The 26,423-nt window shown below is 51.6% G+C and overlaps 1 protein-coding gene across 2 annotated transcripts in view; it reads right to left on the bottom strand.

Moving 5' to 3' along the window:
* The window catches only part of Pka-R2 (cAMP-dependent protein kinase type II regulatory subunit), a 165,430-nt gene that overhangs the window by 81,618 nt on the left and 57,389 nt on the right, over positions 1-26,423 (bottom strand). The window contains exon 1 of one of the 2 annotated variants that reach the window (XM_077640502.1): positions 25,746-26,225. The exons of the other annotated variant lie outside the window; for it this stretch is intronic. Within the exon in view, the coding sequence (XP_077496628.1) occupies positions 25,746-25,959 (214 nt within the window). The 5' untranslated portion in view covers positions 25,960-26,225. Of the gene's footprint in view, positions 1-25,745; positions 26,226-26,423 lie in introns of those variants that run through there. 2 annotated transcript variants of the gene reach the window in all.

Raw genomic sequence — 26,423 nt, 5'->3', positions numbered from 1 at the left:
ATAAGCAGCACCATCCCTTGCGTCCATAGACGCCCGCACTGACCGTGGTACTTGGTCCCGGGTTCCAGAAGACACCGCCGTAGCCGCCAGTCCACGTCACCGCTGGAGCCGAACTGTGTGTTGGTACCATCCTGGTGCTCCGCTGACGGGGTCATCTTGTACGGTAACCGCCACCGCCGCCCACGCTGAAGATGACGGCCTCCTAAGCCTACCGCCTCAGACAGAAGCCGGGTTGACGCCGCCCGTGGCATAGACATCAAGCCACCACCTTGGTATCGGTACAGACAAGCCAGAAAACGAGGAGCAGCGGAAGCAGGAGCAGCGGGAGCAGCAGGAGCAAAAGCAGAAGCAGCAGCAGGGCGTTACAGGATGCACCGCCTCAGAGCAGACAGAACCGACGCTGACGCAAGGAACCTCTCGGAGAGCTCGAGGAGAGCGCGCGCTGGAACGTTGGCACGAGCGGAGCACAGCGTTCGAAGAAAAAAACTCGTGAACAGGTCGACGCTAACGCAATGCATCAAGTTTATGAATACCTCCACAATTATATAACAGCTACCGGCAGATTCCCTTGCTAAATGTTTCAAAAAAATTTCCGCATTCAAAAAAGCTTTTGGGTATTTTCAAATCTTACATTTTCAATTCTCCCACGTTCTCTCCCGATTATTTTGTTCCTTCTTTTTCTTTTGAAGTAATCAGAAATTTCACCCAAGGTTCATAAAATAGCTTGACGGCAGCTTTTCCTATTTATGGGGTATTCCCTCCGAACCCTGGCCAATCCCCCGTCGTGGGTATATGCCATGCGACCAAGGCAACAACAACTACTCATCTTTTTTTAATGATGAGCGTGCTTCCTTTGCCCTTTATTTCAATGTTTCTTGTTCGAGAATTTTCACGCGCACGCCTTGTAAGTATCCGTTAGCTATTTATACGTGCATTGGCACCGCATGTTAAAGATATCCGGGTGGTCGAAATTACTCCATAGGCCTCCACTACGGCACCCTTTTTTTTTCACTCCTTCCTTCATCCCTTCCCTTACGGCGCGGATCGGGTGTCAGCCGAAATGTGAGAAAGATACTGCGCCCTTTCCTTTCCCCAAAAGCCAATTTTCAATTCTCTGCATCACCCGCCGCAGTGGCTCAGTGGTTAGGGCGCTCGACTACTGATCCGGATTCCCGGGTTCTAACCCGATCGCGGCGGCTGCATTTTTATGGAGGCAAAACGCTAAGGCGCCCGTGTGCTGTGCGATGTCAGTGCACGTTAAAGATGCCCAGGTGGTAGAAATTATTCCGGAGCCCTCCACTACGGCACCTCCCTTTCTTCTTTCACTCCCTCCTTTATCCCTTCCCTTACGGCGCGGTTCAGGTGTCCAACGATATATGAGACAGATACTGCGCCATTTCCTTTCCCCCAAAACCAATTATTCTCTGCATCCCTTTTGACGCCACATGCATGGGGTTCAACGTCGCCGGCAGTAGTGGCACCCCACAGATTATACTAGAACACAATGACGTCAGACAGACTATACAAATCGCGTCACCATGAAGTACACAACAAGGCACGTAATAAGTTGTTGAAATTTATGCATAGTCTTCAAAGCCGTTTTATTCCACAAATAAATCAATACCAATTTCATCGTCCGGCGGGCAGTGAACGGGCGGGCAGTGAACTCGCGGCACACGCCCGATCGCTTCCCCCAAAAGCAGACCGGGGACGATCATGTAGCCGAAGAACGGTGTGCTTGTGTCGTGGAAGTAGTCTGCTGCCTCCGCGCCCGCAGTAACTGCCGTGGCCTTGAGCTCGGACCAACTGTCGAGGAACCGTTGCAGAGGCACCCAGACGGGCTGCGGCACGGCGTCCTTCCGAAGATTCATCGCGCGGTGGGTCTTCCGCGCGATGAGTTCTTACAGGAACGCCCCGTCGGTTACCCTGGTGTTGGTGCGGTCCAGTTCCCCGACAGCATCCATCACATCCGAGACAGACCGGGAAGTCGCGCCGAACGCAGCTAGATGTGGCGAACTGAAAGTTCTCCTCTGGCGGCCCCGCAATATGGCGGCGGGTGCCAGCGTTCCAAGAACGGTCGTGCCGTGAGGCCAGGTCCTCGCTGGTGCAGGTCACCACGGCGACGACGTCGCGCTCCCGGACGCCCTCAGCGTCCAGCGCGCAGGCGTAGTACCTTCTCGTACACTGAGCGTAGCAGCCGGCGCAGACAATGCGGGAGCAGATAAGCAGCACCATCCCTTGCGTCCATAGACGCCCGCACTGACCGTGGTACTTGGTCCCGGGTTCCAGAAGACACCGCCGTAGCCGCCAGTCCACGTCACCGCTGGAGCCGAACTGTGTGTTGGTACCATCCTGGTGCTCCGCTGACGGGGTCATCTTGTACGGTAACCGCCACCGCCGCCCACGCTGAAGATGACGGCCTCCTAAGCCTACCGCTTCAGACAGAAGCCGGGTTGACGCCGCCCGGGGCATAGACGTCAAGCCACCGCCTTGGTATCGGTGCAGACAAGCCAGAAAACCAGGAGCAGCGGAAGCAGGAACAGCGGGAGCAGCAGGAGCAAAAGCAGAAGCAGCAGCAGGGCGTTACAGGATGCACCGCCTCAGAGCAGACAGAACCGACGCTGACGCAAGGAACCTCTTGGAACAAGGTCAGAGCTCGAGGCGAGCGCGCGCTGGAACGTTGGCACGAGCGGGTCACAGCGTTCGAAGAAAAAAACTCGTGAACAGGTCGACGCTAACTCATCTTTTTTTAATGATGAGCGTGCTTCCTTCGCCCTTTGTTTTTTTTTGTGGGGGGGGGGGGAAGATAATTTTCACGCGCACGCCTTGTAAGTATCCGTTATTTATACGTGCAATGAAATCGCTGGTGGTCGAAATTACTCCAGAGGCCTCCACTACAGCACCTCTTTCTTCTTTCACTCCCACCTTCATCCCTTCCCTTACGGCGCGGTTCGGGTGTCCATCGAGATCATGCACATCTATTTTCTGTATAAAGTTTGTCCTGAAAATCAAGCACTATGTATTTAAATATGTTCTACAACCGCTGTATGTCTTGCACACGGGGGCTGGAACCTCGTCAAGTGAACTGTTTCGTTCGAGCTCCTGCCGCTTTGACGGAAATAAAACAAATCAAATCAAATATGTGACACAATTACTGCAACGTTTCCTTTCCTCAAAAGCCCATTTTCATTTTGTTTTGTTCAGAACAACAAATGGTGCACGCAGTCCACAAGCTGGCGGTTCCGCAATCACTGCGTGCCAGTCGGATAGAATTTGGTGGTAGCAGAATGTGCATGGAGACAGTGTATTTGGCACGAGAACTCCAGTTCGATGACCGAGTACAATGGCGGGTCTTATGCAATGCTGGCAGCAGGGCGGTCCTTCTCCCGAACGTCTTGGGAACGCTTCCCTCGGTGCAGATTGGAAATGAAAATTGGTTGTTGGGTAAAGGAAATGGCGCGGTACCTGTCTCACATTTCGGCAGACACCTGAACCGCGCCGTAATAATAATAATTGGTTTTTGGGGAAAGGAAATGGCACACTATCTGTCTCATATATCGTTGGACACCTGAACCGCGCCGCATGGGAACGGATAAGGGAGGGAGTGAAAGAAGAAAGAAAGAAAGAGGTGCCGTAGTGGAAGGCTCCGGAATAATTTCGACCACCTGGGGACTATTTGACGTGCACTGACATCCCACAGCACACGGGCGCCTTAGCGTTTTGCTTCCATAAAAACGCAGTCGCCGCGGTCGGGTTCGAACCCGGGAACTCCGGATCAGTAATCGTTCAAATTGGCTTCAGTGAGAGCCCACCCCACCAACGCAGCTCGCCCGGATAACGGGGGTGCACCCACGTACACATAGCCGTATCGGTAGCCTCGAAGAATAGATGGGCCCCAATGCAAGTTCCATTAGGAGAAGCAGATTAGGAAGGTATACCTACTGCACAAAAGAATGCCCGACTGCATTCCACGAAGCAGCGTAATTTTGGTGCAGCACGGATTAACCGGCGAGCTTTCTGCACATACACACACACACGCACACACACACAAAGAATACATTCTGCAGCTTTCTAAACAAAGGAGAGCTGATATAAAAGATAAAAGCAGCAACTGGCGAAGACGACACCGGAGGCGACGCCCCGAGGCTGACGCAAAAAGGGCAATATGCGGGCGGGCAGTTCATCGCACCTTCGGAAATACGCTCAAGCACGATGTACGGGGTGGCGCTCATACTCTGAATGACGTCGACGCTTTGCCGGAGCACGCAGCCTTCAGGCGCGCGCAGTCGCTCTTGCCAAAGAGCGCCGGTCGTCAAGGGTGACGGGGCTCCCAGCACCGCCACCGCCACCTGTTGCGTCACGACAATGGCGCCACGCTTTCCGAAGCCTAGCGCCGAAAATACGCGCTAAAAGTCAGGCGACGAAGCCTCGATGCAACCATCGTGGCTTCGCCTTTGGATTACCTCTTATTTCGTTTCGTTTTTTTTTGTTTTTCAATCCTTAATGCTGTCATTTTTCACGCTCCCTTAACAGGGCATTCCTGGCGTGCACAATTGCCCTGCACAGCACGTAGCCTCTACCCCGCTTCTTTTTTCTTTTTATTTCAGGCGGGTTGCGCGAAATAGTTTAAACGCTTATTCTGACACAGGTGGTGTTCGCTGCTGTCAGTGCAGCGCTGCTGCTGCAGTCTGTGCAACGATGGCGAGGTGGTATAAAATAAATAAATAAAATAAAATAAATAAAATAAAATAAAAGTGGTATAAAATAAAAGCGGAGTGTCGAGCACTAAGCGCGCTGTCTTTGGTGCGGCCACACTCCAGAGCTGCAGAACCGCAAGAAACTTGGAACAAGGCAATCATGGTTTCAACGAGGGCGTACAGTTGCAATAATAATAATAATAAGCAACAGCGATACTGAACCGATAATGTATGTAATTAAGATGCCCACACAATTAAAAGGCAAAACTAGCACAGTGGAGACCCCTTGCCAACAGAAAGGTGCCAAGAGGGGTGTAAAAACGAAAGGCCGTGCTGCTGATGCAGTTCCGAAATTCGGGTTCAAAGGGGCTCGGCGTTAGGAATGCACAAGCTGCAGCATTACGACTGGCATGAGCCCCAGATTTCACACCCAACATTCGCACACCTCTCACAGCATTCACAGAACCGGGCCCTATAAAAAGCCTCTCTACGGACATCAGGGAATGATGTTAATAGAACCTTATTATGGAACATCTACCCTTAGTTAATAGAACCATACACCACTAAGCGAGTGGGAGCCACGGAGAAAGAGAACCTTCGAACTTTTAACTAGACCCTCAGAGGCGTTCACACATATACAGTTGAACCTCGTTATAACGAAGTTGAAGGGGTCCCGCGATTACTTCGGTAGAGCCGTAGCTTCGTTATAGACAGTGTTCACCGAGCTTCCATGGGTGATAGACATTCCTTCGTTATATCGAATATTTTGTTATAAAACGTTTCGTCATAACGAGGTTCGACTGTATATCCACTGCTCACACGATATAAGCTTGCCAGTGAGGAGGTACACGTCTCCACACTAGTACACGTCTCCACTGTCCTAAACCCCTCTAACGTATGTTCCCGAGTTTTTCAGTGAAGCCCGCGAACAGCACGCGAACAGTGTATGCGGACTTCGATGGTAAATAAATCAGCTGACAGAAATGCCAGTCAATTTCAGAGCGCGCGAAATTTTGAATCCCACCCATTTTTGAGTCCCACGAATTTCATCAGACGCATCGCGAATAGGCGAGGAGGAGTTAAAGAAGCCGAGGCCAGGAAACTAATCCAGGCCTTCGTTCTTAGCAGAGTCATCTACTCCACACCATACGTCACCCTCACTGTCAGAGAAAGGGACGAAGTGGATTCTCTAATTCGACACTCCTACAAAATTGCGCTGAACCTCCCTCGTCATACCCCAAATGAAAAACTAATACAGTTAGGAATTCATAACACCTTAGCGGAAATGATGGAAGCACACCTCACCGCTCAATACGAAAGACTATCAGGCACTGAAACGGGACGTTTCGTCCTAAAGAAGGCAGGAATACAATATGAAGGAATCCGTGCACTCACCTTGCCAATTCCAAGACTCGTGCATTAATAGTCCATCCTCTGCCCAAAAACATGCATCCACACTATGATACAGACAGAAGAAAGGCTAGGGCAAAAAAAACTTCACGAAAGATTTTCAGTTCAGAAAGACACGGCGCATGTGGACGTGGCAGAACATGCGGACAGAGACGCCTTTTCCCTGGCAGTTGTCGATCATCGAGGTTCTCCCGTCGTATCGGCGACAATCGATAAAACAAAATTTCCGGAGGCCGAAGAAGCTGCCATATCTTTAGCAATTACCTCCACCACTGCCAAATACATCATCAGCGACTCTAAAACCGCAATTCGAAATTTTTGCAAAGGAAGGGCCCACCCAGCAGCCATCAATATATTACAAAAAATCTCCAATACCCGCCAGATCACATTGATCTGGGTCCCCGCCCATTCGGGCCATCCTGGAAACGAGGCGGCGCACCAATTTGCCCGAGGATTCGTAGTTAACCGGGAGGTGCGTTACCCCGAGCTCAGGTCGGCCAAGGAGCAAATGACGACCTACAAAGAAATTACTACCCACTTCAAGAAAGAAAGACAAATCTTCCCAGACCCACATAGATCTTTAAGTAAAACACAACAAGTAAGTTGGCGGCAGCTCCGAACAAACACTTTCTTTAATCCGTGCATGTACTCCATATGGTTCCCAGAGCAGTTCAGCCCCATCTGTTCTCTCTGTGGGCACCATAAGGCAGACACACCCCACATCCTATACTCATGTCCTCAAGACAAGCCGTCGAACAGTCTGCAGCTCTCTACACAATCGCAGTGGGAGGCCGCGCTGCTCAGCTCGGACCCGAAGGTTCAACTCCGAGTCACGGAGCGGGCCGAAGAGGTCGGCGAGCGACATCGTCGGTCGGCCACCTGGCGTCCGGCCTAGAAGAGGTGCCCACCGCGGGGAGGGGAACGTCACCCCAACCCGCGCCAAAGACCTTTTCTTTAATAAAGTTTACCTCCTCCACGAATCTCTCTTAGCAAAATTACAAATTTACGCTATCCGTACCGCGTTGTATCTGATTTTCATTCCTCTCTCGCTCTTTCTCAGCTGGTTGCAATGGTATATGGAGACCATACCGAACAGCGCCAGCTATCACGAAACAACCACTATATAGCTCCACGACATGCACAGTTTCCTGTAGCGGCAAGGGTCGAGAAATTCGAGAGACGTGACAATATCTGGAGAGGTGAGAATATCTGGAGGTGCGACAATATGTGGAAAGGTGGCAATATCTATGGAGGTGACAATATCAGGAAGGATAACTATTTCAGGAAAGGTTTAATTTCGGAAGAAGTGATTTTGTGGGAGGCGGAAGCGATTCGCCTCCATCGAAACGCTAAGGCGCCCGTGTGCTGTGGGATGTCAGTGCACGTCAAAAGTTCCCCAGGTGGTCGAAATTATTCCGGAGCCCTCCACTACGGCACCTTTCTTCATTTCCTCTTTCACTCCCTCCTTCCCTTACGGCGCGGTACAGGTGTCAGCCGATATGCGAGATACTGCGCCATTTCCTTTCCCCGAAAACCAATTTTAATTTTTACCAACAATTCGCCGCGGTCGGGTTCGAATCCGGAGTTACCGGGTTCGAACCCGACCGTGGCGGCTGTGTTTTTATGGAGGAAAAACGCTAAGGCGCCCGTGTGCTGTGCGATGTCAGTGCACGTTAAAGATCCCCAGGTGGTCGAAATTATTCCGGAGCCCTCCACTACGGCACCTCATTCTTCATTTCCTCTTTCACTCCCTCCTTCCCTTACGGCGCGGTACAGGTGTCAGCCGATATGCGAGATACTGCGCCATTTCCTTTCCCCGAAAACCAATTTTAATTTTTACCAACAATTCGCCGCGGTCGGGTTCGAATCCGGAGTTACCGGGTTCGAACCCGACCGTGGCGGCTGTGTTTTTATGGAGGAAAAACGCTAAGGCGCCCGTGTGCTGTGCGATGTCAGTGCACGTTAAAGATCCCCAGGTGGTCGAAATTATTCCGGAGCCCTCCACTACGTGCACCTCTTTCTTTCTTTCTTCTTTCACTCCCTCCTTTATCCCTTCCCATACGGCGCGGTTCAGGTGTCCAACGATATATGAGACACATACTGCGCCATTTCCTTTCCCCAAAAACCAATTATTATTATTATTACCAACAATTCCGGGAGAGGTACAATTCCGGGAGAGGGGCAATTTCGGGAGAGGTGATAATTACGGGAGAGGTGATAATTACGGGAAAGGTGGAAGCACGAGCCCGCGACGCTCTCGGTGAAATGCGACTGCGTAATATAATGCCTCGGAAAAGTGGCACTGGCCGTGCGTACCTCGCAAATAAAGTGGACAGGCCATGGCACGCATAGCCCCGTCAACGAGGCTTACTGTCAAGACATTCTCCGTCGACCAAAGCGTCTTGACACTTTCCGCACATTCCTTCGTCGCAGCAGCGGCGCGTACTCGCGATTGCGCACATAGTTGCCGAGTCGAGAACGCGATTACGAACGCGCAAGACGCTTCCCCGTCGAGACGCTTAGGGTCGCATTACGCGCAAGCTACTGTCATTGTACCGGAGGGGGTCTCGCTGACATCTACCGCACAGCTCCGTAGTCCTGGTCCGGCTTGTCCGCAATTAAATGACCGCAACCAGCTGTCGCAATGGCTCGTTTAGAACGCCCTTTTCGCCATAGAATTTGTTGCCCGCACGGCAGAGCCCGGAACCCACCGCGGCCGCAGAAACGGCGTTCGGCGGATGAGCAGGAAGGAGGTCGCGAGGTCGAATCCCAGCGGCATTTCGGTGAAGGCGAAATGCAAAAACGTAAGTATACGTGCTTGATGGGACCGCATGTTATAACCAACAACCCATTGTGTCGAAATTAATCCGCTGCCATCCGTTATGGCGCGGTTCAGGTGTCCGCCGATATATATCGTGAGACAGATACTGCGCCATTTCTTTTCCCCCAAAACCAATTTTTCTATGCGTTTTCATCGAGGCAAAACGCCAAGGCGCCCATGTGCCGTGCGATGTCGTTAAAGATCCCCAGGCGGTCGAAATTATTCCGGAGCCCTCCACTACGCCACCTCTTTCTTCCTTTCTTCTTTCCCTCCTTTCTTTATCCCTTCCCTTACGGCGCGGTTAAGGTGTCCAACGATGAGACAGATATTGCGTCATTCCCTTTCCCCAAAAACCAATTATCATTATTATTATTCAATTTTTTCACCCATAATACGAAGACTCTCTCTTCCTAATTTCACTCCCACCTTCCCCCTTTTCCTCACGCCGTGGTTGAGGTGTCCACCGAGAAGTGAGACAGCTGGGCCTTTCGCTTCCTCAAAAACATCTTTCTATCCATCGTCTAGTTCGTCTTTTCCGAGCGCAGTTTCCACCGCGTTGCTCGTCATCGCGTACGCCAACCAGTATAGAACTCGCCCTCACAAACACTCGTCAAAGCAAAAGAACAGGGGTGACTACTTCCCAATTCATACACCTGAGAAGGAGGACTTCATCAAGCACCACGCGCGCACACACACACACACACGCGCGGGCCGACCGCAATACGCGCCACGAGGTCACGGCTGGGCGCACTTCGCATTGCCCCGTCGGCGCAGTGACAAGCACGCCGAATGACAAGTCACTTCCCAGGAAGAAGGCGCGGTGGTGGCGGCGTTCCCTTTCGGCGCAAATATTTGCCACATCCTTCGCTGCTCCGGGGCTGCAGCCACACAACGATGCGTGAGGGTCTGCCGCGTGCGTACAAGGTACACACACGCTACGCGTACACACACGCGCGCATACACGTGTGCCAGCAGCGTACACACACGTGCACGCGGCGGCTACGCCCCAAAGCAGCTGATGAGCGCCCGGCCGCAATCCCTCTTCTCTGTCCTCAGCGCGGGTTGCGAGAAGCGACGAAAACGAGCCACGCCCTGCGCTACGCCACACTATGCGTGTGAAAGAAACACGTGCCTCGCCCATTTGCTTGTCGCACGACGAGTCGACAGTGACCGCGTTCTTGTGCGCGCGAGGCAGGCCGCGAGTTTTGGCGCACCGGAGGTTGCTCACCGTGTATGCATGGCGTACTAAACACGTTCCCGACTGAGTCACCGGATAAGTTCTCGCTTCGCTCTGTGCGTAACTGCGGCATAATCTTCAGAACGAGCTGGAAAGTCTGCGGGCAAAAACCTTTCTTTATACCACAGATGGCAGCGGTAATTATACCCCTCTGACTATACGCTAACCACAAAGCAAACGTCAGATGGTTCTGACGAGGCGCATTCTCGCATCCTTTGGTGAGCACCTGAACTGAGAGAGAGAGAGAGAGAGAAAAGCGAAAAAGATGGCAAGCAAAAAATAATAATAATAATAATAATGATAATAATAATAATAATAATAATAATTGGTTTTGGGGGAAAGGAAAATGGCGCAGTATCTGTCTCATATATCGTTGGACACCTGAACCGCGCCGTATGGAAAGGGATAAAGGAGGGCGTCAAAGAAGAAAGGAAGAAAGAGGTGCCGTAGTGGAGGGCTCCGGAATCATTTCGACCACCTGGGGATCTTTAACGTGCACTGACATCGCACAGCACACGGGCGCCTTAGCGTTTTTCCTCCATAAAAACGCAGCCGCCGCGGTCGGGTTCGACCCCGGGAACTCCGGATCAGTAGTCGAGCGCCCTAACCACTGAGCCACCGCGGCGGGTCGAAAGATAAGAGACGAGATCCGGACAGTGTATGCAACTGTATAATTGGTAACGCTCTCTTTTCTTTTCTTTTCTTTGTAACAGCTCGCATTGGCATGTGGAGTATCCAGTCGCACAAATAAGCACATGCAGGCAGAAGCACTCCCATTAAGTGCGGATTATCTGAAATCAAACTTTTCTTATTTTCCTCGATGATCTATCTATCGACCGCGCTATGGATGCTAACTCGGGCGTGCTAACTCGGACCTCTCCATAAAAACCTAATCAAAGAACAGAACCGAAGGACGCACGCTCGATCCCGGCCGTGGCGGTCGAATTTCGATGGAGGCGAATTTCTAGAGGCCCGTGTACTGTGCGATGTCAGCGCACGTTAAAGAACCCCAGGTGGTGGAAATTTCCGGAGCCCTCCACTACGGCGTCCCTTATAGCCTGAGTGGCTTAGGGACGTTAAACCCCCATAAACCAAAGAACAGGAGGTACTGTGGAGAGAACTCCAAACTAAACCTCTCCCTAATCCAGCTGTCCTAAGCCATGTGTACCCGGATAGATTTAAACCGGAGTGCAGTAAATGCGGCGGCAAAGCCACCGTACACACGCATCTTCCGGGACTGTCCGACAGATCTCCCACCGATAGATCGCTTGAGAGGCTCGCGCACGCGGTCCCGCAGGCGATCTTGCTGCTCAGCTCCGACCTAGAAACCCAAGTACAGGTATTGAAAAGAGCCCAAGAGGTCGCCGCCATGGCTCCACTGACCGCCACCCACTTGTAAATGAAGCCGATAATAAAGGTTATCCTATCCAGATCCCCCCATCTCAGCATGTGCGTGGCGTAAATATACCGTCAGAAACAACGCGCTTAGAGGTGTTCGAACATTCACGACTGATAAAAATATCTCCCGGCGGACGGGTGCTGAAGAGGCCCCAGTAACCAGTGCGTTTTTCAATAAAACAGCACCTATATGTGAGTCGATCAACGCAGTACGCGGGAAAAAATAATAATAATAATGAATAATAATTGGTTTTTTTGGGGGAAAGGAAATGGCGCATTGTCTGTCTCATATATCGTTGGACACCTGAACCACGCCGTATGGGAAGGGATAAAGGAGGGAGTGAAAAAAGAAAGAAAGAAAGAAAGAAAGAAAGAAAGAAAGAAAGAAAGAAAGAAAGAAAGAAAGAAAGAAAGAAAGAAAGAAAGAAAGAAAGAAAGAAAGAAAGAAAGAAAGAAAGAGGTGCCCGTAGTGGAGGGCTCCGGATAATTTCGACCACCTGGGGATCTAACGTGCACTGACATCGCACAGCACACGGGCGCCTTTTTGAGGGACGGAAATGGCGCAGTAGTTTTCTCACATATGTGTCGGTGGACACCGCAACCGCGCCACAAGAGAAGGGAGGAAGGTGGGAGTGAAAGAGAAAAGGAGGTGCCCTACTCCCTTTCCTGGTCCATGAGTAACTGGCACGGCCGATTCGTGCGTTTTCTTCTAGGAAACGGACTCTCGCGGTTAACACTCGACACGTGACGACCAGTGACAACGCCCGCGCAATGACGTCGCTTGACATGCATCTGCCAAAACAAACTTCGGCCTACAAGGTCGCCTTCCATATCGAACGGATGCAGAAAAGAGAGAAAGCCCGGAAGAAGAAGGCGAGAGCTATAGCCACTTCAGATACGCGCACCGCTCCTCTTCGCGCCGCTAAGTGCCTCTTCCATATTCTCCTTGTTCGCGCAATCGCGGAAAGTGGTGGTAGGAAATGGCAAGGCACCGATATTATCGGCACGCAGCGCGAAGGATATTCAGACGTTCCAATTCCGCGGCACGAATTCTTGAGGTGTCCGCCGCGAAACGGAGCGGCGAAAGGCTGACTTTGCACTTCGACTGAGCGAGTTCCGCTCCGACAGCTGCAGCTATCGCGTCACTCCAGGCTTAACCAGAGCTAAACCACCGCCCATTTTTTGTATTTCGCCTCCAGCGAAGTACGATCGCCGCCACCCTTTTTATTTTGCAAGTTTTTTTTCACTCGCCACAAAATATTTTTTTTCTTTTTTCAACCGTGACCGTACTCGCTGCGATTTGTGAGCGCGCTTATACGTTTCAAAAACCTCCGCAGACGGTGCACGGCAAACGCAGCGGCTGAAAGAGCTACACAGAAAGTATCTCACGATTCAGGAGAGAAACGAGGGGCGGCAGGCAGCTCCCGCTTAGCACGTTCGACTCTCCAAGGTGCGGCCGTCTGACGCAAATCACGTTGCTGGTGACGAGAAGAGCCTGTCCGCACACACACCCTCTCGTCCCCCGAGCGTCGGCAATGTTCGCGGCCGCTTTCTCCTTCATTCAGCCGCGTGCGCACGCAAATTGCGAATGCGCCTTAAGCAATACCGACGCGAGTGACGTCACTGCTCCGTCTCGCATCCCACATAAAATGAGGCTCGATCGGCAGGTGAGGCCACTATATGGCGCGCACGATCTGTTGCGTCATCATACAGGTTCCCAAGCTACACGTAACGTCATCAACGGCTTCGCGGCCGCTTTAACCCGAGAGCGTTGGGAAAAAAAGTTGCCCGGCGTTGGCGACCGTTTCAAGCCTCGCAGCCGGAGCTCCGGCCGCGCCGGCAACCCTTTTATTGGTAACAACAGAGCAAAGTGGGCGAGTTGGTATTGCATCTTAAGGTACGAAATAGCGCAACTAACGCAAAGGACCAGAAAGAGAAGAATACACGGACACACGCTGACTTACAGCTGTCTGTTTTAATCGGAAAACCACATATTTATAATCTCTATTTGCAGCGTCAGAGCCTCACGTCATCGTCACAAACTACAACCTAAACAGAAAGACAAATAACAATTGTTGAAACGTAAGCACCTGCAGGCTCCCACGTTGTTCCATCAGCCATATCTCGCGCTTAGACAAGGCCATCGAAGTGCTGCTCACACACGCGTCTGCTTCTGTGAAGATATGATACGCCTCTACTACTTCTCGTACCAGTTGCTCTTTATGACGATACAGTGTTATCAAAGTACGGTGTGCACAGGCAGGATTTGCAATGTGCAACCAACTTTGATGAACAGGAGCCTCCCAAAGAATTGGCATGTTCCAACAGGCGATCAATGAGGCACCTGCCTGTTTGGCCCACGTAGAAATGGCCGCACGAGAACGGAATCCTGTAAACCACTCCAACGCTGCACTGCACAAACTGAGTGCCACGAGGAAATCCACACCCTTCTTTGGTGTTACCAATTTCTTGCGTTTTACTAACGCCGGAACCTTGCTCAATTTGTTTGGCGCAGTAAACAGGATCTTGCCACCAAAGTTCTCCGCTATCTTCTTCCATCTGTGCGATAGGCGATGAACATATGGGATCAATGCCCCTTTGTTCTCGCTGCGTTTGCGATCTTCAGCTCCTAAGCTAAGCGCGAGATATGGCTGATGGAAGAACGCGGGAGCCTGAAAGGTGCTTACGTCTCAACAATTGTTATTTTTCTTTCTGTTTAGGTTTTAGTTTGTGATGATGACGTGAGGCTCTGACGCGGCGATTAGAGATTGTAAATATGTGGTTTTCCGATTAAAACAGACAGTTGTAAGTCAGCGCGTGTCCGTGTATTTTTCTTGTTCTGGTCCTTCGTGCTAGCTGCGCTGTTTCGTACCTTTTATTGGTCCTCTCCGAAAAAATACAAAAAAAATACAAAATGAAAGAGAGAGGGAGCCCGGACCAGCAACGCTTTACCAGTCTTTAAGCCAATAAAAAAAGGAGCTAAACGCTCAAGAAAAAACTTAATTTAAAGAGAAAAGCAGGAAAATTGAAACAACAAACAAACAAAAAAACACGAAACCCCAAAGGCACAGAACAGACAGAAGCACAGATAATGTCACAGAGAATGTCAGCACAGATAAAGTTACTGGCACAGTTGGTCCAGACACTACAGACAACCAGAAGCACAGGTGGGCAGCCTAGGTCAGGTGGCCTTGTGGCGTCATCACAACCTGCCCACCACCAGATTGTGAGCAAACTGACCACCGTGGCAGGTCGCAGTTAAATTAATGACTGTTCGCGAGAGGTTGCTCGGACAGAGCAACGTGAGTCGCACAATGAGCCCCACCGGTTGCAGCACCTGTCATCGCAGGGCAGTGGCGCATCGCTTAACCGCTGCACCAGGAGGGGTATGAGGACTCCCAGCGATCTACGATTGCAAAGTAGAGAATGACCTGCTGCAGATGTGGGAATTAACACCTCATACCCTTAAGGCGCAGCTTAAGCGTCTCCTGCAATTTTATTATCACCGTGATTAGCGCATTCTTTTTCCCGCTAAATCGTAGCCGTTCTTGGCACATGTGCCCCGTTTTCAGTTCTAAAGAATCAGCGCGTTCAGTTCCAAGAATAAAAAAAAAAGAAAAGAAAAGCGGGTATGCGGAACCATTAGCGCGCTGTGCACAACCTAGACATGCAATTAAGGCTGTTTTTTTTCTTTTCCTTCTTCTCATCGTTCCTTCCTTAATTCCTGCTCCCCACGCAGTCCGAAAACGGTGCCATAACACTACGGGAACGGAGAGCCATTTAACTCCCGCTATAACCAGTGTTTTTTTTTTTTTTATAGTCTAAAACATGAAGCCAGCCTTGCACTCTAAACAGAATACGCATACACGTCTCTGCTCTGTTCTTTATATGGTGTGTTAGGGGATATCGAACATTATATTCTGTACTGCCCAGAGTACAACGCGGAAAGGCATGTGATGTTCGCTTCCTTCAAGAAGACAGGAACCCGTCACAGTACAGTTCAGGACATTTCCTACCCGAATGGAAACCAGACATGCAGAAGGGAGGCTGCACGCCTTCTTTTAACATTTCTGGAGGACACTGATCTTGTCCCTAAATGGTGACAGCAGGAACGGACTACGGCCTACTGTGATTGAATGTGTGCGTAGATGGAGTCTACTGGAGTGGACTACGTTATACTGTGAGTGAATGTGTGCATGGATTGTGGTAGTGCAATGGCCTATAATCTACTGTGACTGAATATGTACATAGATGGTGACTTCTGGGGTGGACTGTGGTGTGCACTGTGTGGAGTGAATGCGTGCACAGATGGTGACTGCGGGAGTGGAATATGTATTATTATAGGTGACTGTGCGCATAGCGGGGCAGATCCGACAGGTGTTAGGTAGTTATTAACATATAAGTGACGCTACGGTGGAGCAATTGCCGGCACAACAAGCAAGGCTAATCCCGCCTTTAGCATACAACAATTCAACGAAAGGGACAGCTTACTACCTTTCTATAAAAGTACAGCACGCTGTCCTTTCATAAGCCTTTGTAAGCTGTCCCTTTCGTAAAAGGGAGTGGGGTAAAACCGCAAGGAACATATTTTCCTTATGTCCAAGTTTTGTCTTCGTTTCTGTCTTTCTTTCCTGCCAGACAGCAAGACGCGCTTTACTACGACTAGGCCCACAGAATGACCACGCATTCCGAAGGCAACGTCCACAAGACACCGCACGGTACGGTTGACGGTCATTCTTTCCTCGCGCACACACACCGTCAGGGACGGGTGAAAATCCCCCTGGCGGAGAACGCAGGCAGCAGGAGTCATCAAGACCATCGATTGGGAGGCGGACGCAGGGTGCGAAGAAACGATAGAAGACAAAAATACTAAGACGCTGCACGCATTCAGCTATAACCAAACCATAACGCCCCCGGTTAGTGACAACAAAACCCGCCCTAACGGCAAGGCCCTTACCACATCCCGCCCTCGCCGCTTGACCAGTCGATCACTCTATACAGGAATACGCCTATACGGGAGCGAAAAGAGAGTCAGTTGTCATCTAGTGCACTCTCTTTTATAAAAAGGGAGGACAGCTTATTCCTTTTTCTACTGCTTTTCGGTTTAGAGTGATGCAAAAGCACAACGTAAGTTGTGCAGCTATCCGTTCATAACTCTCGCGTATTACGCTCACCACGATCGCACAGTGTACGTTAGCAACACAACCAATCACATTTATTCACTTTATGTATACATATTCTCCTCACCACATTGCATTTGCTTTTGCTGCTAATCACTGTATATGTATTTATTCCTACTGTGCATTCATACTTATCACTGCGTATATACCTTCATGCCTATCACTGCTTACTTCACTGTGTTCTTGACATATAATTTTCATGAATAGCGACTGGCACGTCAGTCGCGACCCACTCTGTGTTGTACTTGTGTGATGTTTCTCAGGTTTTATGCGGACGCTGCTCAACGTTCAGTGCACTTTCATTGTGCACTGTCCACGGCTCTTTACCACTAGTTCCCATCGCCAATGTCAAACTTTTTCTAACCGGTTATCCCTTGTTTTCGCCGCAAACGGCTTCACCGCTTTCCCTCTGCGCTCTGCCAGTGATGACAATGATGATCTCCTGTGGTAAGAGAGGAACACCTTTTTTTTTTTCGCGCCATTATCACGCATCCGTCCCCCCCCCCCCCCCCCCCCCCCCCCAAGGTATGTGTGTAGGAAGCTCGGCACGTCGCCAAGCAAACGAGCGGCACGCACTGTGCGGGTAGATAAACAAAGACATTTGCAACATCCCAGCCTACACAATGCGCACGCACACACCACACAGCGCCGCCGGCCACTCGTGATGAGCATTGCAGCACGGAGTGGTTGCATGACGGAAACCACTGAAGTAAGGTAAGGAAAAGGCAAAGGAAAGGCAACGTAAGCGAAAGGGAAAAGTCCTAAGCCAGTAGTAAGGTTTAGGACGCTTTGCAATGCCAGTGATATATCAGCTCCTGATGATCATTACGATCACGATTAATTTCATTCGCGCAAGGACAGTTTTAGCCAAAACAGCGCCAGGGCACGCTTTTTTTTTTGTCTACGCAAGACGGGGTCAATGACACATTTTCCAAGCATATTTCCAATCCCCGGAGGAGCCGAACTACGCGCCAAGAGAAAGCTCGTATCCAATGGAAACCGGTGGTTCCCGGCGGCACCGGGGATCGAACCCTGAACCTCCCGCCTGAGAACTAAGCGCAAAGTTCATTCACTCATTCGCTGTAGCTCACACACTCGCACCTTAGAAGCCCGGATGACGCTGAAGGCGCTTACAGTTGAACCTCGTTATAATGACGTTGAAGGTGACCTTCAATTACTTCTTTATAGCCGTAGCTTCGTTATTGCCCGTGTTGTTGTCCGAGCATCTAATGGGAATCGTTATTTCTTCGTTATATCCATTATTTCGTTATAACGAGTTAGACTGTACTACCTTTCCCTCGTTCCCCTGGTGACCTTCTTCGCAGTTATATCATGCATGCGCAAAACGCGTCGCTATTTTGTGCATCCTCCGTCAGACGCACGCGTCATCTGTCGACCCAAGCCAGAGTGCATTCGTCCAGCGCAGAAATTATAACATCTTTCAAGGGCCGGTGAATATCTGAAAGCAAGCAAATAATTTTGCATGCCACGGGTTTTCCGAACAGGTTCCAACAGCAATACACGTCCATCCTACGAGCGCTCCTGACGTAATAACCTCACCGATGATAACATAAACGGCACGCCGCGAACGGCCTGTTAATTCGCCGCACAAGAACTATAGACTACACCAACTGCGAGGATATGTCCCGCATTTTTGCAAACCTTTCACTGCAAACGAACGTCCTACACCCAGTTAAAAGCTACAGCTGGCGTGATGCTAAACGCTACAAAACGCACAGTGTGTATATATATATATATATATATATATATATATATATATATATATATATATATATATATATATATATATATATTGTAACAGCGAAGCCGGTTAACGAGAGGGCAAGGTTCTCGTCGAGCCAGTTGACAACTGCAAGCAGCTTCTAAATAAATCGGCGCCGCACACAGGCGCATTCATACATAGGCGCGGAAAAATTCCCACCAAAAAGCTTAACGTAAAAAAAAAAACTTCGTCTGACGTTGATGAGATCGGAACCTCGTAGCAGCAGCACCTGCACCCGCTTCACTATCGAAAGAAAGAATGGAAGAAAAAATAAAGAAAGATAGGCGCGCTGAGTTCCACGTCCGAAATCAACGGGCGGAGGTCGAAAGAGATTAGACAAGCGGGGCTATGAAATGGGCACGCCAGCGTCAGGAACAGGGGAGCGCGTGCGTGCACTGCACGCTTCTTGTACTGGACATTGCCTTCCACACGTTACCCTCCTCCACTCTATAGCTCCTTGATAAGCAGTCGCGCGGCATGCACGGAACAGAACGACGACAGTAAGGAGATAAAAAAAAACTAATTAATCTTGATTCTGGCTACGCGGTGCATTCCAGTGTGTGGCGAAATACGCGAGTATACGCCCAGTGCTGATTGCACGCCGTCACGACAAATGTGCCGTGCTTAGGACTACAGCATCAACGCCCACTTCACAGGCAAAGAAATAAATGTAATATTAATAATAGGCACGCAACGAAGCAAAAAAAAGACAGTAAAATAATAAGCACCCAACACCTGTCGTCCCCAGCGTCATCACCATCATCGTCCCGTCAGGCGACGTCCTCTGCGGGACAAAGGCCTCAGCCACTGACCTCGAGTAATTCCTTTCTTGGGCGAGCCGCGGCTTTGATATGCAAGTTAAGGGGGGAAAACCCGGCAAACAGATTGGCTAATTCGGTCATAATTTTCGATTTTTTTCAATTAATTTCTTTTTCTCGCGATCCATGCGTTTTGTGTCGTGGCAAACAATTGTATAGCGAAATATGCAGCCGAAATTTAGAAGAAAAAAAAACGTTTTCTTCACGCGTGGTCGTCGAAAATTGTGTGCGAATCGCACAATACTGATATATGGTTCCGGCGCATCACGGATTCCGCGGCTTTCCGGCGACGCAGTTGCCGCCATGTTAGTATCACTGTGTATGGCCATGAAGAGGTGCGATAATAATAATTGGTTTTTGGGGGGGAAAGGAAATGGCGCAGTATCTGTCTCATATATCGTTGGACACCTGAACCACGCCGTAAGGGAAGGGATAAAGGAGGGAGTGAAAGAAGAAAGGAAGAAGGAGGTGCCGTAGTGGAGGGCTCCGGAATAATTTCGACCACCTGGGGATCTTTAACGTGCACTGACATCGCACAGCACACGGGCGCCTTAGCGTTTTTCCTCCATAAAAACGCAGCCGCCGCGGTCGGGTTCGAACCCGGGAACTCCGAATCAGTAGCCGAGCGCCCTAACCACTGCGCCACCGCGGCGAATCATGAAACAAAGCTTTAAGGTTAATTTTCTGAGCTTTAAATTTTTCTGTCATTGCTATCAGTGATCCCGTAGCGTATGAGTGATAGAAAATCCGGCGCCGTGGGTGTTACGAGCAAAATTCCCCGGAGAAGCAACTTACGTGGACCACCTAGGTCACGTGACCTTGTGGCGTCATGACAACCTATGAGGAAACTGACCACCGTGGCAGTTAACGATTGGTCGCGAGAAGGCAAGAGCATACCACTGCGCCAGTAGCGGTAAGAGGACTCCCATGGGATCCACGAAAGTAAAGCCGAGAATGACAAATTTCGCAACCACGGTCATTAATCCACTGACGTTATATCGCAGCATACAATTAAGTTGGAGCCTAAGTGTCGCACGAATGCTGAGTACGTTACGGAGTGCAATAAAGCTCTCTGTTTTTCTTTGTACACGAGAAATATTTACTGAAAATTACTTGTACGAAAAAAGTTTTCGCGTAAGTATGCATGATGGAGTTTAACTTCATTGCACAGAACAGGGCTTTGTGAATACAAAAAACTCAAGCAGTTTCGCCATAATTATTCAACGCCCCGGCGGTGACTTTACAAGGAAGTTAATTGTAATTACTCAGCAACCATAACAGCTTGCCAAAAATTGAATGCATTCCTAAATTATGGGTGAAAAGTTACATACATGCCCCAAATTACGTTCGATTTAATGCAAAAATAACGAAAACAGTTAATTTCCGCGTCCCCTCGTTAGCTAACATAGTAGTTAAATGTTAGTACACTAACAAGAGTAAACCACAAGTGGGCCGAAGTCAATGCACGGCGTTACGCACTGGAGGCTCGCTCGCGACTGCGGCAGCCAGGCCTTCGCGAACTGAGTCAGTCCGGTGGCCGCCCTTGGCCGCCTTCTCTTCGTTCAATCAGGCCATGCAGAGCGCAGTTCGCTGCGGAGTGCGCCCCGGAATCGTCGTTCAATCGGCGCGGAATAAGGAGAAGGCCATAAACGGGAACCCGCCGCGGTGGCTCAGTGGTTAGGGCGCTTGGCTACTGAGCCGGAGTTCTCTGGGGTCGAACCCGACCGCGGCGGCCGCGTTTCGATGGAGGCCAAACGCGAAAGGCGCCCGTGTGCTGTGCGATGTCAGTGCGCGTTAAGGATCCCCAGGTGGTGGTGGTGGTAGTGGTTTTATTAAAAATAATAGTAAAAAGGAAGGAAAAGATTTTTGCTAGCCCCGGCATCTGCCATCGATACTGAAGCACCTGAGCTGGGGCAGCGGAAATAAAGGACAGCAGGCAGAATGGAGAAATGAAATGAAAGAGGTGAGGGGACAGGAATAGAGGACAGGGGGAGAAGTAATATGTACAAACTATTTACACAATAAGTAATGTGTCCAGGTTGTGCGCGTGATTAGTTCATTTTAGAGGAATTAAATCACACACGCGCACAACATCCCCAGGTGGCCGAAATTATACCGGGGCCCTCCACTACGGCACCTCTTTCTTGCTTTCTTCTTTCACTCCTTCCTTTATCCCTTCCCTTACGGCGCGGTTCGGGTGTCCATTGAAATATATGTGAGACAGATACTGCGCGGTTTTCTTTACTGGAAAACCAATTTTCATTCTTTTTTTTTAAACGGGAGAAGCAGCGTCGGGCACGTATTCTGGAGGTGGCCACTAAGTGGACACGCCCATACATACTAGGTCCGCGCCGACAAGATTGATAGCCCCATACGCGGAGGCGACGAAAGCTTCCTTCTCGCGTCATCTCGGCTGAAATTGCACACGTCGCTTCATCAGTCACCGCGGCGGAAATTAAACATTATATAAAACCTGAGACATGTAAACGTACTGCGATTTGTTCGCGAGCACAAAGTGGCGACTGAGTTTCATTTTAAACCTAAAGGAGAGGAAGTGAAGGAGGGGGGAGGGGGGGTGCTTCTCTGAGCTCGACAAACGCGATCCGAGCCACACGGCAGCGGCCACGTTTGAGCAAATACATAACGCGTCCACTTAGTGCACACCTCCCGAATGTGGGCCCGCGCGCTGTGCACGACCTTACATTCTTGTCCTCCGCCTTTTGCCCCTCCCGTACTCCCCAGATACACTATGTTTATCCTTTCCTACTATCGCTCCCCCCCTCTTTTTTTCCCTCTCCCTGTCCTTTTATTCCCGCTAGCCGCAGCTCAGGTGCTTCAGGTTTCGATGGCAGATGCCGCGGCTAGTAACATCTTTTCCTTCCGTTGTTATTTTATTAATAAATATCCATCGACAACAAACACGTCGCTGTTACACGTGGCCGCAAATGATGAAAAGACTCGCAAAGGTACAGCCGCGCTCGACGAAATGGATCGCTCAGGTTTGCAACCGGCTGGGTAGAGACCGTTTCGCCTGCCCGGACAGGCGCGACCGGGTTACGAGAAGCAGTGACGAGCGTGACAAGCGAGACAGGCCGCCGCAAGCGAGGCCGAGCACGGCCGGCGGCGAACCGAACGGGGCCCGACTAGTTCCGCCCGCGCTGAGGACGCGATCCGCATGCACAACGACCTGGCCATATACCAGGATGGACGAGGGGAAAGGACACGTGAGCCGGAGCGAATGCAGGCTGTACGCGGATAGTTATCGCCGCCACAGGAGCGCGCCGCTGTTAAGCCATTGGGGCACCCACTAGATGGACTATCGCAATGCACAGCGGGTGGGACTCGACAAGGCCACTCGGCAGAGCCCGCGAGCACCTATTCGCAGGTGTTGCGGGCATCGACTAGCGGAGGCTGCGTTCTTATGGAGGAAAAACGCTAAGGCACCCGTGTGCTGTGCGATGTCAGTGCACGTTAAAGATCCCCAGGCTGTCGAAATTATTCCGGAGTCCTCCACTATGGCACCTATTTCTCTCTTTCTTCTTTCACTCCTGCCCCGCCGCGGTGGCTCAGTGGTTAGGGCGCTCGACTACTGATCCGGAGTTCCCGGGTTCGAACCCGACCGCGGCGGCTGCGTTTTTATGGAGGAAAAACGCTAAGGCGCCCGTGTGCTGTGCGATGTCAGTGCACGTTAAAGATCCCCAGGTGGTCGAAATTATTCCGGAGCCCTCCACTACGGCACCTCTCTCTTCCTTTCTTCTTTCACTCCCTCCTTTACCCTTCCCTTACGGCGCGGTTCAGGTGTCCAACGATATATGAGACAGATACTGCGCCATTTCCTCCCCCCCCCCCCCCTGAAAAACCAATTGTTATTCTTTCACTCCCTCCTTTATCCCTTCCCTTACGGCGCGGTTCAGGTGTCCAACGATATACGAGACAGATACTGCGCCATTTCCTTTCCCCCCCCACAAAAAAAAACAATTATTTTTAATTATTATTATAATCGACTAGAATGACTTTCAGCACTGCCTGCGCGCGCACCGACTACGACTGTCCTCAGAACCACTAAGCGTGGATACGAGGACTGTCCGCGCAGCGCGTCGATTTTACAGAAGTCTTCTTCGTAACGTTAACATGCTAATCCTGGCGACCGCGTTGTAAAAAAAAAAAGGGGGGGGGGGGGGGGGGGGGACAAGTGACAGGGTCCAGTGCAGTTGTTGTGCCGGGCCCTGTTAGAGCAACTCGTTCCTCCGTCAAGACGTGAGGACGAGTCTAGCACCAAGTGACCGCAAGCTCGAATGCAGATTCATCTGTCCGCGACATTTCGGAAAAAAGGCCGAAAGTGCAATGGTCACATCCACGACTAAGCGTAAAGGGTGCGGGATAGGTGGTCACTTGACGTAGCGTAGCTTTATGAATTAGAATCGGCACTTCATAGATTCCCTTCGGTGTAAGAAAGAGGCGCTACTGAAGCTCCCGACCGGTATCAGCTGGCCTTTCCCAGAGGTTCCGACATCGAAAATACGAAGGCTCGTGCTCTCGAAAGCTGGAAGCGAGTGCACAACAGCTAAAACTACGTAGCTGAGGCGAAGATCTGTCGTTCTAAGACAGCGACGGGGACGCGAAGAAAAACTAACGAAACGAAACGCCCCACAGGAAAACCGGGAAACGGGACAGCGCGCCTAGCCTCGTCAACGCCACCATACAAAAGGGTTGTCACCAACCCGGCGCCGCACGTCACCTAACCCGAACCGCCTCGCGCTCCGTTCAGCGGCCGTTAATGAACAGTGGGGGAAAAGTACAACGAGCGTGACACAAAAACAAAGAAAGAGAGAGAGAGAGCCATAACTACCGCACCTTAACGTTCCCACCCACCCAGTGAGACACGTGCGCGCGTTGTCCCCGTCTCCTGCAACGCGCGACACCCCGGCCAGCCAAGCGCGGGTAGCAGTGAAGTTTCCTGCCAAGTAGGATATCGAACAGCCGACCTCCTCCTGTATAAGCGGGCGATATATTCCGGGACGACGACACGGGTATACGCACGCACACATGCGGAGATGGCCTCCTTTGATGGGAGCAAGTACAACGAGCTTTCCTTCTCCTTCATTCTGTCTCGGGTGGGGGAGGGGGGCAGATATCGTACACACACACACACATGGGAGACTTCGGGGCGAAAGACAGATACGCGCATTTAAGCGGCCGCGCTGCGCGCCATTCTACTAAAGGCAGGAGCAGCGTCACAGCTACATACAGTATGACAAGCAGGCCCACCCTTGCTGTGCACGCGAGACAGGTCTCAACAATGGCACGCCGCAGCCGCGCCGGGAAGATAAATCAGCGATGGTCGCATGGGACGGGCAGAAACAGGCAATCGGCCGCATAGCACGGGAGTCGCCACCTGCTGCTGCCGCCGTCGCCTCCCAGCCTGCCTGCCAAGGATTCCTCCGGCATTTGAGTCGACGCACGCCGCGTCTAGAAGAGGGAGTGAGCGCGCCCGGGCGAGACGTAGAAAGTGGGACGCCTCCGAGCCGAGGAAGGAAAAGAAAATGAGAAATTAACAGGACTGACTCAACCCGCAGGGGAAAGCGAAAGGTGCTTTCGCCGTGGCGAGGAAGCACGCTGGAGTGTGGGGGAAAAAAAAACAATAAAAACTTGCGAGACGGGGTACACGGCGCTATTGGGCTGTACCGGCGGCGTACAGAGGCGAGTCTGCGCTGTCGTCATAGCATCTCCCATATGCGAAGGGGATGTCAGGACGCCCCTTGCTAAACCCGAGCTTGACACCCATACGGGGCCCCGGCGTCAGATAGATGAACCGCCACTGGTTCATACCGACGCATCACGCTACACGTTAGTGGGTTCTCTGAGTGTCCTCGCCCTAATGCAGTCTGTAGCGTCGATGCTACGAGACAAGACGCATTATCCAGTCGGAGCGGTCGCACTGCTTGTCGAAGCGGGGCCACCTACTAAAGCGCTTGCGTCACGAAAACCCTTCGTTGAACGTCGTTCACCCCCTGCTTGGAGAAGCATGCCCAACAGCTGTACGAAGCGTAAAATAACGGTCCAACGGCGTGCTCCAAAAAACAGCAAATTGACACGCACACTGAAGCGTACGGCGGAAAACTGTTGCGGCCATTGAAATAGGGCCGCGCGAGCGGTCGCCCATACACGGACACCGCATACTACCACCGGCCGATCGAGGCATACCGAAGTGGCGGCTAGACAGGTATGTGCGCGAGGCACACATACACACACACACACGCACTGCGGTACGAACGGAGCCGGTTTGTCGGCCTCGTCCTTTCGCTGATGACGGCGGCTGCAGCGGACGAGGGGGGTGGAGGGGGGGGGGGGGGGGGGTCACAACACACGCGCGCACGCCTGACCGCCGCTTTCTCCCATACCTGCGCCGTCCTCGGCGTCGTCGTAGCAGTCATTGGGCGGCTGACGATCCTGGTTTCGGTGGTCGACGAATGTCGTCGTCGCCGGCTGCTCCTCATCCTCGGCGGGCGGAGCTTCGACCCGGATCTCGGGCACCGAACCGAGCTCGGGGCCGCGCCCGGACGCCGGCTCCGGCCGGAGCGTGAAGGAACGGCTCTTGCGGCCGAACAGGCGCATGCTGCAGCGAACGCACTGTGCAGCGAGCGACGGCGCCGAACGCTGCGTCTCCTCCGCGTTTCCCCTTTCGCGCCGCTCTGGACACGCGGCGAGTGCACGGCGGCGTCGACGCGACGTCGCGCCGACGTCACCGCCGACGTCGCCGCGAGCCCCCACCACCTAGCGGCCGAGCAGCGCGCCGCGTCGCCGACGCGCGCTTTTCGAGTCGCGAGAGGCGGCACGTCGCGGCGTACGCGGCTACTATTATGGGACGGGAGCGCGCTGCCACTGCCGGAGCTCCAGCTGCGGCCCTTCCCGACAGGCACGCGCTGGCCCTGCTTACCGAACGCAGGCCGCACCCCGCTGCAAGCTGATGGCAAGAGGTGTGGCCGCCAGAGGCTTCGTCAAGCTCCGCCGACACCGGAAGCGAAGCGTGACGGGGAATCTCTGTCCGCCACCGGCTGACGTGGGAAAAAAACTCTCCG

This window comes from Amblyomma americanum, chromosome 10, assembly GCF_052857255.1.
Source record: "Amblyomma americanum isolate KBUSLIRL-KWMA chromosome 10, ASM5285725v1, whole genome shotgun sequence".
Taxonomy (NCBI): Eukaryota; Metazoa; Arthropoda; class Arachnida; order Ixodida; family Ixodidae; genus Amblyomma; species Amblyomma americanum.
The sequence above is the reverse complement of the archived record's forward strand: the minus strand, read 5'-3'. Positions and strand labels throughout refer to the sequence as shown.